At 50.3% G+C, this 14,553-nt stretch overlaps 1 protein-coding gene across 1 annotated transcript in view; it reads left to right on the forward strand.

Moving 5' to 3' along the window:
- The window catches only part of LOC136434448 (uncharacterized), a 68,469-nt gene that overhangs the window by 3,132 nt on the left and 50,784 nt on the right, over positions 1–14,553 (forward strand). Inside the window, exons 3-16 of the mRNA XM_066427250.1 lie at positions 303–413; positions 1,171–1,295; positions 4,223–4,409; positions 5,296–5,367; positions 6,991–7,174; positions 7,992–8,104; positions 10,264–10,389; positions 10,741–10,823; positions 11,016–11,082; positions 11,461–11,505; positions 11,976–12,127; positions 12,580–12,829; positions 13,511–13,605; positions 13,767–13,829. Of these exons, the coding sequence (XP_066283347.1) occupies positions 303–413; positions 1,171–1,295; positions 4,223–4,409; positions 5,296–5,367; positions 6,991–7,174; positions 7,992–8,104; positions 10,264–10,389; positions 10,741–10,823; positions 11,016–11,082; positions 11,461–11,505; positions 11,976–12,127; positions 12,580–12,829; positions 13,511–13,605; positions 13,767–13,829 (1,673 nt within the window). The remainder of the gene's footprint in view (positions 1–302; positions 414–1,170; positions 1,296–4,222; positions 4,410–5,295; positions 5,368–6,990; positions 7,175–7,991; positions 8,105–10,263; positions 10,390–10,740; positions 10,824–11,015; positions 11,083–11,460; positions 11,506–11,975; positions 12,128–12,579; positions 12,830–13,510; positions 13,606–13,766; positions 13,830–14,553) is intronic.

Raw genomic sequence — 14,553 nt, forward strand, 5'->3', positions numbered from 1 at the left:
GACAAGGCTCTGCAGGTAACTAGTAACTACAACTAACTATCACTAACTGTTACTGGTTCTGCAGTTAACTAGTAACTAAAGGCCCCTTAGGTTTTATATGAAACTTTGACAAGGCTCTTCAGGTTACTTTAAAGTATTGTCGAAGTCGTGATTTGAAGGCCATTCTGATGAATAACGAAATCCCATGGGCAGGAAACTGCCACACTGTTGCAGGTTTGCCTTCTCTACATCAGTCATGATGTTGTCCTTGTTATAAGCTGTAACAACTGTGACACAGCCATACCTATGTCTCTGGTTGCTAGGTTACGGAGGCGCGCCCACTCCTGGTCCAAGCAGATGTGTTGCAGGAGGAAATGGAAGGGTGTCTGAAGAAGGAGCACACAGCCGAGAGCCTTCCGCTGCTGCTGCACCAGGTAAGCAAGTTTTCTCTCATGCCCCGTGCATGTCTACTGCTGTTTAAGATGTATCTGGGGCTTTCTGGGCTGGATTTCAGTGTGTATAATGTCCCTGAAGCTGAACTGGTAGCAGCCAATTAGTTGCTAACTGGGAGACCCCGGTTCAAATCTGGGAAAGAGGATCCTAAGTGGATCTGTCTTTGGGAAGGGATGTAAAATGGGGTCCCGTGATCGAAGAGTTGCCTTGAGCACGTTAAAACACAACTTAGTAACAGCCTCATTGCTCAGATAGGTTACTGGCTGTGCTTCAGATTTAACACACGCACATGTTTCCTGTTGTTTCAGTTTTACCTGGACCGGTTCAGATTAAACACATGCACATGTTTCCTGTTGTTTCAGTTTTACCTAGACCAGTTCAGATTAAACACATGCCCATGTTTCCTGTTGTTTCAGTTTTACCTAGACCGGTTCAGATTAAACACATGCGCGTTTCCTGTTGTTTCAGTTTTACCTAGACCGGTTCAGATTAAACACACGCATGATGTTTCCTGTTGTTTCAGTTTTACCTAGACCAGTTCAGATTAAACACATGCCCATGTTTCCTGTTGTTTCAGTTTTACCTAGACCGGTTCAGATTAAACACACGCACATGTTTCCTGTTGTTTCAGTTTTACCTAGACCGGTTCAGATTAAACACACGCATGATGTTTCCTGTTGTTTCAGTTTTACCTAGACCGGTTCAGATTAAACACATGCGCGTTTCCTGTTGTTTCAGTTTTACCTAGACCGGATCCAGGAGCTGGTTCAGTGTAAGCACATGCACATGCTGCGATGGAAGAGGTTCTGTCGACACACCAACGTGATGGAGACGATGTACCCACACTACCACAGCCGACTCGAGTACGTATAACCCACACTACCACAGCCGACTCGAGTACGTATAACCCACACTACCACAGCCGACTCGAGTACGTATAACCCACACTACCACAGCCGACTCGAGTACGTATAACCCACACTACCACAGCCGACTCGAGTACGTATAACCCACACTACCACAGCCGACTCGAGTACGTATAACCCACACTACCACAGCCGACTCGAGTACGTATAACCCACACTACCACAGCCGACTCGAGTACGTATAACCCACACTACCACAGTACCCGCACTACCACAGCCGACTCGAGTACGTATAACCCACACTACCACAGTACCCACACTACCACAGCCGACTCGAGTACGTATAACCCACACTACCACAGCCGACTTGAGTACGTATAACCCACACTACCACAGCCAACTCGAGTACGTATAACCCACACTACCACAGTACCCACACTACCACAGCCGACTCGAGTACGTACCCACACATGTACTCACACTACCACAGTACCCGCACTACCACAGCCGACTCGAGTACGTACCCACACATGTACCCACACTACCACAGCCGACTCGAGTACGTACCCACACATGTACCCACACTACCACAGTACCCGCACTACCACAGCCGACTCGAGTACGTATAACCCACACTACCACAGTACCCGCACTACCACAGCCGACTCGAGTACGTATAACCCGCACTACCACAGCCGACTCGAGTACGTATAACCCCCACTACCACAGCCGACTAGAGTACGTATAACCCGCACTACCACAGCCGACTAGAGTACGTATAACCCACACTACCACAGCCGACTCGAGTACGTATAACCCACACTACCACAGTACCCGCACTACCACAGCCGACTGGAGTACGTATAACCCACACTACCACAGTACCCACACTACCACAGCCGACTGGAGTACGTATAACCCACACTACCACAGTACCCGCACTACCACAGCCGACTCGAGTACGTATAACCCCCACTACCACAGCCGACTAGAGTACGTATAACCCGCACTACCACAGCCGACTAGAGTACGTATAACCCACACTACCACAGCCGACTCGAGTACGTATAACCCACACTACCACAGTACCCGCACTACCACAGCCGACTGGAGTACGTATAACCCACACTACCACAGTACCCACACTACCACAGCCGACTGGAGTACGTATAACCCACACTACCACAGTACCCGCACTACCACAGCCGACTCGAGTACGTATAACCCACACTACCACAGCCGACTAAAGTACGTACCCACACATGTACCCACACTACCACAGTACCCACACTACCACAGCCGACTCGAGTACGTATAACCCACACTACCACAGTACCCGCACTACCACAGCCGACTCGAGTACGTATAACCCACACTACCACAGTACCCGCACTACCACAGCCGACTCGGTACGTATAACCCCCACTACCACAGCCGACTCGAGTACGTATAACCCACACTACCACAGCCGACTCGAGTACATATAACCCACACTACCACAGTACCCGCACTACCACAGCCGACTCGAGTACGTATAACCCACACTACCACAGCCGACTCGAGTACGTATAACCCCCACTACCACAGCCGACTCGAGTACGTATAACCCACACTACCACAGCCGACTCGAGTACATATAACCCACACTACCACAGTACCCACACTACCACAGCCGACTCGAGTACGTATAACCCACACTACCACAGTACCCACACTACCACAGCCGACTCGAGTACGTATAACCCGCACTACCACAGCCGACTCGAGTACGTATAACCCACACTACCACAGCCAACTCGAGTACGTATAACCCACACTACCACAGCCGACTAAAGTACGTACCCACACATGTACCCACACTACCACAGTACCCACACTACCACAGCCGACTCGAGTACGTACCCACACATGTACCCACACTACCACAGTACCCGCACTACCACAGCCGACTCGAGTACGTATAACCCACACTACCACAGCCGACTAGAGTACGTATAACCCACACTACCACAGCCGACTAGAGTACGTACCCACACATGTACCCACACTACCACAGTACCCGCACTACCACAGCCGACTCGAGTACGTGTAACCCACACTACCACAGTACCCACACTACCACAGCCGACTCGAGTACGTACCCACACATGTACCCACACTACCACAGTACCCGCACTACCACAGCCGACTCGAGTACGTATAACCCACACTACCACAGTACCCGCACTACCACAGCCGACTAGAGTACGTATAACCCACACTACCACAGCCGACTAGAGTACGTACCCACACATGTACCCACACTACCACAGTACCCGCACTACCACAGCCGACTCGAGTACGTATAACCCACACTACCACAGTACCCGCACTACCACAGCCGAGTCGAGTACGTATAACCCACACTACCACAGTACCCGCACTACCACAGCCGAGTCGAGTACGTATAACCCACACTACCACAGCCGACTCGAGTACGTATAACCCACACTACCACAGCCGACTCGAGTACGTGTAACCCACACTACCACAGCCGACTAAAGTACGTACTAGCTACATGTAGAATACAACACGGTGTATCCTTACCACCGTAGGTACCTACCTGGCCACGGGTAGGATCACCTGATGACTCAGGGTGTGAGGGTGAACTGACCCGTGGGAGGGCCGTGACCATCAGGGTGTGAACTGTAGCCAGATCATGAGTGGATGCCGGGATGGGTTTAGGTGTAAGGTTGGGAGAGTAACAGGTAGCTTTAAGGTTAAGGTTAGCTTAGATGTGCCTGTTTCTGTAGCCAGGTCGTGTTGGAGTACCAGGATGCACTAGAGCGCGCCCAGCGGCTGGCGGGGGGAGGTATAGTGTTAGGTGTTAGTGTTAGGTGTTAGTGTTAGATGTAAGGTGATGTGTGCCTGTTTCTGTCCTGTAGCCAGATCATGTTGGAGTACCGGGATGCGCTAGAGCGCGCCCAGCGGCTGGCGGGGGTGCGAGAGGCGCTCCTGGCAGGTAACCCGGCCCAGCCCTGCAGCCAGCTGGCACCGGAGGACCTCCAGATCTACCTGCGCTGGCTCACCTGTCACCTGCACTCCCTCAGGAAGACCTGCGCTTACGTCAAGGTAAACACACCTCAGTAGACACTCCTAGACTAATGTTATAGATCTCAGAGAATATCGTAGAATAAAGCTGGAGGGAAAGTTCTGACCTGAGTACACACGGTAGAGCTGGCGTGTTCAGTGAGGTGCAGGAGTCACACATTCCTGATGTGGTGCAGATTTACCCGGCTGCTGTTGGAGATGAGGTTTGTACTACATAGGCACAAAAAGTTTGGAATCTTTACTTTGGTTGATCATATTTCCATTGTTTCTTGATCAATTTCAAATTGCATTATATATCGGTGGAAAGCTTGTGTAATTTCCTTTCCTATGATACCCCACTCATTATAATTGCAATCTCATGGAGCGAGCACCAGGCCTGCTTATGCGAGTGGGTTGTAGAAAAAAAGTGCCCAAATTTCCCTGCTAGTGTTCAATACTCAGCTCAGCGCCAAACCCGTTTGCGGTGGTGCCGTCCGCATCGTGAATGAAACAGTGTGTGGAGGAATGTTATGTTCACAGCTACAGATAAGAGTAGATTTGTTTTGACTGTTGGACGGGTAAATGAAAGTGTTGGGGCAGCGAGGAGGACCATATGCTGACTGTTGCACAGATAGACTTTTTTTATGTGACCCGCTCGCATAAGCAGGTCTGGTGCTCGTTGCATTAATTTACAACCATAACAAGTTTGGTATCATGGGAAAGAAGATCACACAAGCTTTTCAATGATATGTAAATCATTGAAATTGATCAAGAAACAACGGAGATATGATCGACCAAAGTTAAGTTTCCAAACTTTTTGTGCTGAGTGTATATTACATTTTATGTCATCACCCCCTCCCCTTACATATTTATGTGTTTGTTTCTTTATCTAATAGTATGTGTACTAATGCCTGTATCCCTCTTACAGGTGCTGCAGTGGCTCCCCGCCATGTACAAGTCCTCCATCGCCCCCCCTCCGCTGGAGTCTGATGGTGATGAGGTGAGAGCTCCTGTTGTTATTTACTCACTTCTGTAGGAAAAAAGGTGGTGTTTCACCCGACCAACCGTAGCCAAAACCTCTTGACCCTAGCCTTTTTTTTTGACCGACCGCTGGCAAGAGAGACAAAATGATCTGACATCATCATCATCATCATTCCAGGGTGTCATCACTCCTTTGGAGGAACCCCTCCCTTGTCAGACTCCAATTTTTCCTCTGTCGAGCGGTTCTTGGCCATGTAGGGCCCAGGTGTTGAGTTAGATTGTCCCTCCATCTGACATCGTTTGTGATGAAAACAGAATTCCAACAAATCTTTATTTCACACTCTGTCAACAGATTCAGGCTTTGAACAGTTGGTGGAAGAATGCGTACTGAACAACTTTTCTGTGCCGTTTATCAGTGAAAAAAACTTGTTCCCCCGAAAGACACTCCCCCACCCCACTGATCCATGTCCCCACCCCGGGGAAATGCCTCCCCACCCTGGGCCGGAATCCATGTCCCCATTCCGGGTAGATAAGCCTCACCCTGATGATGGACCTACATTTGTATGCCCCCACCCCAGGGATCCATGCCCCCACCCAAGGGATCCATGCCCCCACCCCGGGGATCCATGTCCCCACCCCGGGGCGCCGCTCCCCTACCCCCTGCATGGTTAACCTGTCCTGTTTCCTCCCCAGGATGGTGACATGCTGAAGCAAGACCCCACCCCGGGGATCCATGTCCCCACCCCAGGGATCCATGTCCCCACCCCAGGGATCCATGTCCCCATCCCGGGGATCCATGTCCCCACCCCGGGGCGCCGTTCCCCTACCCCCTGCATGGTTAACCTGACCTGTTTCCTCCCCAGGATGGTGACATGCTGAAGCAGGACCCCACCCCGGGGATCCATGTCCCCACCCCAGGGATCCATGTCCCCACCCCAGGGATCCATGTCCCCACCCCAGGGATCCATGTCCCCACCCCAGGGATCCATGTCCCCACCCCAGGGATCCATGTCCCCACCCCGGGGATCCATGTCCCCACCCCAGGGATCCATGTCCCCACCCCGGGGATCCATGTCCCCACCCCGGGGATCCATGTCCCCACCCCAGGGATCCATGTCCCCACCCCAGGGATCCATGTCCCCACCCCGGGGATCCATGTCCCCACCCCGGGGATCCATGTCCCCACCCCGGGGATCCATGTCCCCACCCCGGGGCGCCGCTCCCCCACCCCTGCATGGTTAACCTGTCCTGTTTCCTCCCCAGGATGGTGACATGCTGAAGCAGGACCCCACCCCGGGGATCCATGTCCCCACCTCGGGGATCCATGTCCCCACCCCGGGGATCCATGTCCCCATCCCGGGGATCCATGTCCCCACCCCGGGGATCCATGTCCCCACCCCAGGGATCCATGTCCCCACCCCAGGGATCCATGTCCCCACCCCGGGGATCCATGTCCCCACCCCAGGGATCCATGTCCCCACCCCGGGGATCCATGTCCCCACCCCAGGGATCCATGTCCCCACCCCGGGGATCCATGTCCCCACCCCGGGGATCCATGTCCCCACCCCGGGGATCCATGTCCCCACTCCGGGGCGCCGCTCCCTCACCCCTGCATGGTTAACCTGTCCTGTTTCCTCCCCAGGATGGTGACATGCTGAAGCAGGACCCCGCCCCGGGGATCCATGTCCCCACCCCGGGGAGACGGTCGCCCCGCCCCCTGTCGGGCGTGTCGGTGATGTCGGCAGGGCGTGTCGTCCCCCCCGCGCTCCCGGCCAGCACGACCTCCATGCCGGTGTCGTCACTCCTGCCAGACACGGCAGCCGCAGGTGAGAACGAACGAAGGAACGAATGAGTCCGAAATAAACACAAAATGACATATAACTAGAAAAGAAGTAGCTCAGGGTCTGCAGAAGACAAAATAAACACCACTTCACTTGTCCATGTAAGATGTAAGCTCTGAGGTTGTATTTATGTGTATATTTCATCACTCGTTGGTTGACCCTCGGCCTGCCTCTTGGCTGTATTGTGCATAATAGTATATTTGATGTCTGTAATATGTTGTGCCGGCTGTAATGTTGTGCCGGCTGTAATGTTGTGCCGGCTGTAATGTTGTGCCGGCTGTAATGTTGTGCCAGCTGTAATGTTGTGCCAGCTGTAATGTTGTGCCAGCTGTAATGTTGTGCCAGCTGTGATGTTGTGCCAGCTGTAATGTTGTGCCAGCTGTAATGTTGTGCCGGTTTAATGTTGTGCCGGCTGTAATGTTGTGCCGGCTGTAATGTTGTGCCGGCTGTAATGTTGTGCCGGCTGTAATGTTGTGCCGGCTGTAATGTTGTGCCGGCTGTAATGTTGTGCCGGCTGTAATGTTGTGCCGGCTGTAATGTTGTGCCGGCTGTAATGTTGTGCCGGCTGTAATGTTGTGCCGGCTGTAATGTTGTGCCGGCTGTAATGTTGTGCCGGCTGTAATGATGTGCCGGCTGTAATGTTGTGCCGGCTGTAATGTTGTGCCGGCTGTAATGTTGTGCCGGCTGTAATGTTGTGCCGGCTGTAATGTTGTGCCGGCTGTAATGTTGTGCCGGCTGTAATGTTGTGCCGGCTGTAATGTTGTGCCGGCTGTAATGTTGTGCCCCCCTCCCCACACCACAGGTGGCGGTCTGGCGTCCAACCAGGCGACCCTCGGCCTGCCGCTGCACCTCATGGACTTCGACGACCTGCGACCTCTGCTGGAGTTCCTGCTGACATGCTACAACATCAGCATGGTAATAAGATTAAGGCTAACCTTAACCCAACCCCCTAACCCCAAACCAAACCACCTAACCGCCCAAACCCTAACCCAACATCAGCATGGTGCGTTACAGGTTCTCTCTAACCCTAACCCAACCCCCTAACACTTACCCAACCCCCTAACCCTAACCCAACCCCCTAACCCCAAACCAAACCACCTAACCGCCCAAACCCTAACCCAACATCAGCATGGTGCGTTACAGGTTCTCTCTAACCCTAACCCAACCCCCTTACACTTACCCAACCCCCTAACCCTATAACCCAACCCCCTAACACTTACCCAACCCCCGAACCCTATAACCCAACCCCCTAACACTTACCCAACCCCCGAACCCTATAACCCAACCCCCTAACCCTAACCCAACCCCCTAACACTTACCCAACCCCCTAACCTTAACCCAACCCCCTAACCCCAAACCAAACCACCTAACCGCCCTAACCCTAACCCAACATCAGCATGGTGCGTTACAGGTTCTCTCTAACCCTAACCCAACCCCCTAACCCTAACCCAACCCCCTTACACTTACCCAACCCCCTAACCCAGCTGTCCTGATACAACATCAGCATGGTGCGTTACAGGTTCTCTCTAACCCTTACCCAACCCCCTAACCCCAAACCACCTAACCGCCCTAACCCTAACCCAACATCAGCATGGTGCGTTACAGGTTCTCTCTAACCCTAACCCAACCCCCTAACACTTACCCAACCCCCTAACCCCAACCCAACCCCCTAACACTTACCCAATCCCCTAACCCTAACCCAACCCCCTAACCCCAAACCAAACCACCTAACCGCCCAAACCCTAACCCAACATCAGCATGGTGCGTTACAGGTTCTCTCTAACCCACCCAACCCCCTAACACTTACCCAATCCCCTAACCCTAACCCAACCCCCTAACCCCAAACCAAACCACCTAACCGCCCAAACCCTAACCCAACATCAGCATGGTGCGTTACAGGTTCTCTCTAACCCTAACCCAACCCCCTAACCCTAACCCAACCCCCTAACCTTAACCCAACCCCCTAACCCAGCTGACATGCTACAACATCAGCATGGTGCGTTACCGTTTCCTTCACTTTTAACCCTAACCCTCAGCCAACCCCCTAACCCTCAGCCTACCCCCTAACCCTCAGCCAACCCCCTTACCCTCAGCCAACCCCCTAACCCTCAGCCAACCCCCTAGCCCTCAGCCAACCCCCTTACCCTCAGCCAACCCCCTTACCCTCAGCCAACCCCCTAACCCTCAGCCAACCCCCTAGCCCTCAGCCAACCCCCTTACCCTCAGCCAACCCCCTAACCCTCAGCCAACCCCCTTACCCTCAGCCAACCCCCTAACCCTCAGCCAACCCCCTAAAGCAACAACCCTAACCCCAACCTAACCGAACATCAGCATGGTGCATTACTGTAACAGTTTCCCTCACTTCTCCTTGTCTATTGAAGTATTCCTAATACTATGCTAGCCTAATGCATTTTATGCGGCAGTCATAATATAGAACTCATACATGTGCAACGTTTTAATTTACATCTGTGTAAGTCATTGTAAAATAAATCAAACTTTCGATACAGCACAAAATATTCTTCTTGACTTGAATGTCAGGAAATGAATCAAGTCACGCCCGTATAATTTCCATTAAGTGACCTGTGGTAGTGGATTCGTTCCTTTACAAAAACTGCTCACGGCAGTAGAAAACATTTGGGTAATTTCAGTTCAAAAGTACTGTGGATTAGTTCTTTCTGGTACAAACAAATACTCTAATTATTATAGATATCATAAGGTGTACAAAAACAGCCATCCTGTAAGTTCGGCAGGGCTGTCTCCAGGACCCGTCCTTCCGTCCCTGAACGGAAATTTGCTTGCTGGGATGGAAAATAAATTCAACCCCTTCCATCCCAAAAATATCCATTATTTTCATGAGATAAAACTGATGAAAATGTATATATTTTTAAGCTAAAAATGACAAATTTAACAAATTGAATGAAAATTTTAAACAATTGGCTCCCAAACAATGAGTGTGATGGAGAAGAATTTAAACCTGGAGACAGCCCTGAAGTTCAGCCTATCGGGTTCATGGAACGATGCCAGCAGAACTGTAAGATGATACTCAGTTGTAACCCGATCTCTCATGACTGCAGGACATGAACCAGATAGTGACCAGCGCAGATGAAATGGAGCTTTTTTCTCACGTCAACCGCAAGTTCAAAACCCTCTTCCACAAGCAGGAGCAGTACAAGACCTTCCCTACATACGACAGGGTCGAGGTGAGTACAAGACCTTCCCAACATACGACAGGGTCGAGGTGAGTACAAGACCTTCCCTACATACGACAGGGTCGAGGTGAGGGCAGTTATTATTGATAAATCATATTGTTGTAAAATATTGGCCTAAGTACTGGTAACCTGTAGAACCTATACAATGGACATGGGCAGCAAGTCTAGAAATTTGGCTCTTGGACATTTCAATAAAAGTGTAGTAGAAGTTCTACGACTTGTGTTTGTTGATGGAATGTTTGTTGCGTTGCTGTGAAGAATATATTAAGCAGTGTTTGTGAATGGGAGGGTTGTGTACAATGTAACAGTTGTATCTCTGTTGTATTTCTTCTATTATAATAGGCCGGTGCAGACGCCTGGGGAGCCGACAAACCGTCCCACGCACTCAGGAAGGACTGTCCTTGGCGGCCATTCGTCAGAATCAGGTGATGTACCCCCCCGACTCCTCAAACTGTCCCCCCCGACTACATTCCCCCTGACTATACACCCACACTATACTCCATTTTGTTTGTGTACATGTAGAACTTGTAAGCGTGGTCACTAACAGACTTGTTACATAAATTACGGAGTCTGTTTGTAACAGTTAGAAACTTACCGAGCTTTGGTTTCCCCCTCAGACCGGAGAAGGAGCCGTTCCAACAGAAGATGATGACAAAACTCCGTCAGGAAAACAACGTCGACGAGGTCAGTAACCACGCATTACTCTCCGCTATTAACCTGCAGTACTCAATACTGTTTACGAAAAAATAGTTTTGTGTCCATTTTTAAATATTTTTGTGAGTAAACATTATTTAATGTCTGCCGTTTGATCCTTTGTTGTGTTTGATACCTCAGCTTCTGCAGGCTCAGTGCAAGTTTCTGAAACATTAATGTCTGCCGTTTGACCCCTTGTTGTGTTTGTTTACCTCAGCTTCTGCGGGCTCAGTGCAAGTTTCTGAAACATTAATGTCTGCCGTTTGACCCCTTGTTGTGTTTGTTTACCTCAGCTTCTGCGGGCTCAGTGCAAGTTTCTGAAACATTAATGTCTGCCGTTTGACCCCTTGTTGTGTTTGTTTACCTCAGCTTCTGCGGGCTCAGTGCAAGTTTCTGGAGGTTTCTGATGTGGAGGTGAGTTGGGCTGATCGGAGATGGGATTTCTGCAGTGTCTGTAATTGTTACCTTCCCAAGAAGGTTATGTTTTCGGGTCACTGCATCTGGGCTAGAGTATTATTGGGTTTGTTTTCACCAGCTGTCTCTTAATTGGAGTGTGTTGATTTTCGTGTCACTGTTTTTTGTAGTTAAGGCTGCTAACATACGCGGGTCCATACCTGCCCACTCAGCCTTGGGGACAAGAACATGCTGTGATGAAATATGTCAAAATTAAAGGCCCCTGGGACATAAACTTAACACATCTGGACATGAATCAAGTATGGTCTATGCGAGGATAGTAACAGTTTGCAAGTTAGGGAGCTTCACCTTTGACCTCACATATGCACAGTTCAAATCGTGAACCAGCTTATTACAGGAATTGTAGGTCTGTATGGACTGTTTCAGTACATGATAAGTGACCTTTCACCCCTCGTCTTTCTGACGTACAGAAAGTTCTGGAGTCGCTCCGAGAGCACGCCATCGCGGTCCGGGACCCGCCGCCGATTATTGAGGTGTCTGTGACGTCTCACCGCGGCGCACAAGCCACAAACACTCAGGCGCTCTGGCAGAAAATCTACACCAACCCCGAACTGGACAGGAAGTATGTCTGCTGCAGTGTACATGTGTACTATCTAAATCTTAAACTTGTGCTGTCATTAGCTATAATCTATACCACTTCAGCACAGGCTAGAAACACAAACTTTAAGGCACTCTGGCGAAAGCTCTACATCAACCCTGAACTCAACAGGAGGTACGTCTGCTGTAGTGTGTACTAGCTAAACTAAGATCTTATCATAATAAGCTGTGAGATCATACTTTTGCTTCAGGTGGTTTAGAAACAGCCTGGTGTAAGTTTAGGTAGATTATTTCCTTCCCTGTCAGAACAAGTGAAGACGATGACTTGGACCAGGTGGACGCAGCCGATATTTAGTGTTGATATTTCCTTCCCTCACAGACGATAAGTGTTGATATATCATTCCCTCACAGATGATAAGTGTTGATATTTCCTTCCCTCACAGATGATAAGTAGTGTTGATATTTCCTTCCCTGCAGGTCGAGTAAAGAAGACGACCTTGACCTTGTGGACATCGATGATAAGAACGTGGACAGCGTTGACCTGGGCGGCGCGGCGCGGACGGGCAGCGGGCGGAAACGGCAGGAGAGCTACGACTACGGGAACACCATGCAGATGCTGGGGCTGGACGAGGGCGACGACACCAGCCACGAGCCCAGCGTCATGCAGGGGGCGTACCTGTCGTTTCTCTACCTGAGACACCTGAGGCTGAGGGACCTCAAGAGAACGGTAAGTCATTATCACCTGTCGTTCCTCTACCTGAGGCACCTGAGGTTACGGGACCTCAAGAGAACGGTTAGTCATTATCACCTGTCCTTTACCTGAGACTCACCTGTTGTTCCTCTACCTGAGACACCTGAGGCTGAGGGACCTCAAGAGAACGGTTAGTCATTATCACCTGTCCTTTACCTGAGACTCACCTGTCGTTCCTCTACCTGAGGCACCTGAGGCTGAGGGACCTCAAGAGAACGGTTAGTCATTATCACCTGTCCTTTACCTGAGACTCACCTGTCGTTCCTCTACCTGAGACACCTGAGGCTGAGGGACCTCAAGAGAACGGTTAGTCATTATCACCTGTCCTTCCTGTACCTCACCTGTTACTCACCTGTGGTTCCTTTACATTAGGCACCTGAGGCTGAGGAACCTCAAGAGAATGGTTAGGTATGAGACATTTCTGTACCTGTGACTCACCTGTCGTTTCTGTACCTCTCAGGGACCCAAATCAACCAGTTTATACACCTGTCATTGTTGTACAGGTACCTGGGATTACAAGTAACTGCAGCATGTACACTTCATGTAAACCATTAGTCTATCTGACATGTTCCAGTGTTTGAGCTTTCTGAACTCCTTATCGAGAGAGGCCTGTAACTGGAGGCAGGGTTAATTTGTGCCTGTTCTTTCCTGTTCCAGTGCCTGAGCGTGCTGAACTACTTCTGCTCGGTGGAGAGGACCCTGACGATCAACGAGAGAGGCCTATCACTGGAGGCGGGGCACCTCAAGAGCAGGTCGGACATAAAGCTTTTGGTTTAGCAATGGAACCACTGCACAGGTCCAGTTTGACCAACTTGTAACACTACTGTAACAGTTACTGATCAGAAGTGGATTTAAACTGAATCTGGTTCTTTTTAATATCCTTTTGACAATCAATTTTCTTGTCCCTTTGCAGTAACCAGAGTTCGGCCGGGATCGGATCTCATCACTATGTGCACAACACACCTGCTGACTACAGGTGAGCATAACACACCTGCTGACTACAGGTAAGCATAACACACCTGCTGACTACAGGTAAGCATAACACACCTGCTGACTACAGGTAAGCATAACACACCTGCTGACTACAGGTGAGCTCAACATACATGTAGTTACCTGATGTCACTTTGTAAAGTTATGTAACCTTCCCCTGCAGCAGTTGCACTGATGCTGAACCCAGAGTCTTGTTTCCCTGCAGGCTAAATGAGATGAAGTTTATGGAGTTCTCACCTGTGATTTCTGTACCTGCATGCGCATGTTTTAGGTTAAACGAGATGGAGTAAGGGTTAGGATGTAATTATAAGGTTATGGTACTGATGCTGACCCACCTTTGCTGCAGGTTAAATAAGATGGAGTTTATGGAGTTCTCCTGTGATGTGTGTTTGTGGTACTGATGCTGAGCTCTGTGGTTTGTCCCTATGCAGGCTGATTGAGATGGAGTAAGGGTTAGGATGTAAGGTTATGGTACTGATGCTGGTTGTTTCCATGCAGGCTAAATGAGATGGAGTTTATGGAGTTCTCCTGTGATGTGTGGTACTGATGCTGAGCTCTGTGGTTTGTCCCTATGCAGGCTGAACGAGATGGAGTAGGGGTTAGGATGTAAGGTTTGGTACTGATGCTGACCCACCTTTGTTCTCTGCAGGTTGAATGAGATGGAGTTTATGGAGTTCTCCTGTGATGTGTGTTTGTGGTACTGATGCTGA

Source organism: Branchiostoma lanceolatum, chromosome 5 (genome assembly GCF_035083965.1).
Source record: "Branchiostoma lanceolatum isolate klBraLanc5 chromosome 5, klBraLanc5.hap2, whole genome shotgun sequence".
NCBI lineage: Eukaryota > Metazoa > Chordata > Leptocardii > Amphioxiformes > Branchiostomatidae > Branchiostoma > Branchiostoma lanceolatum.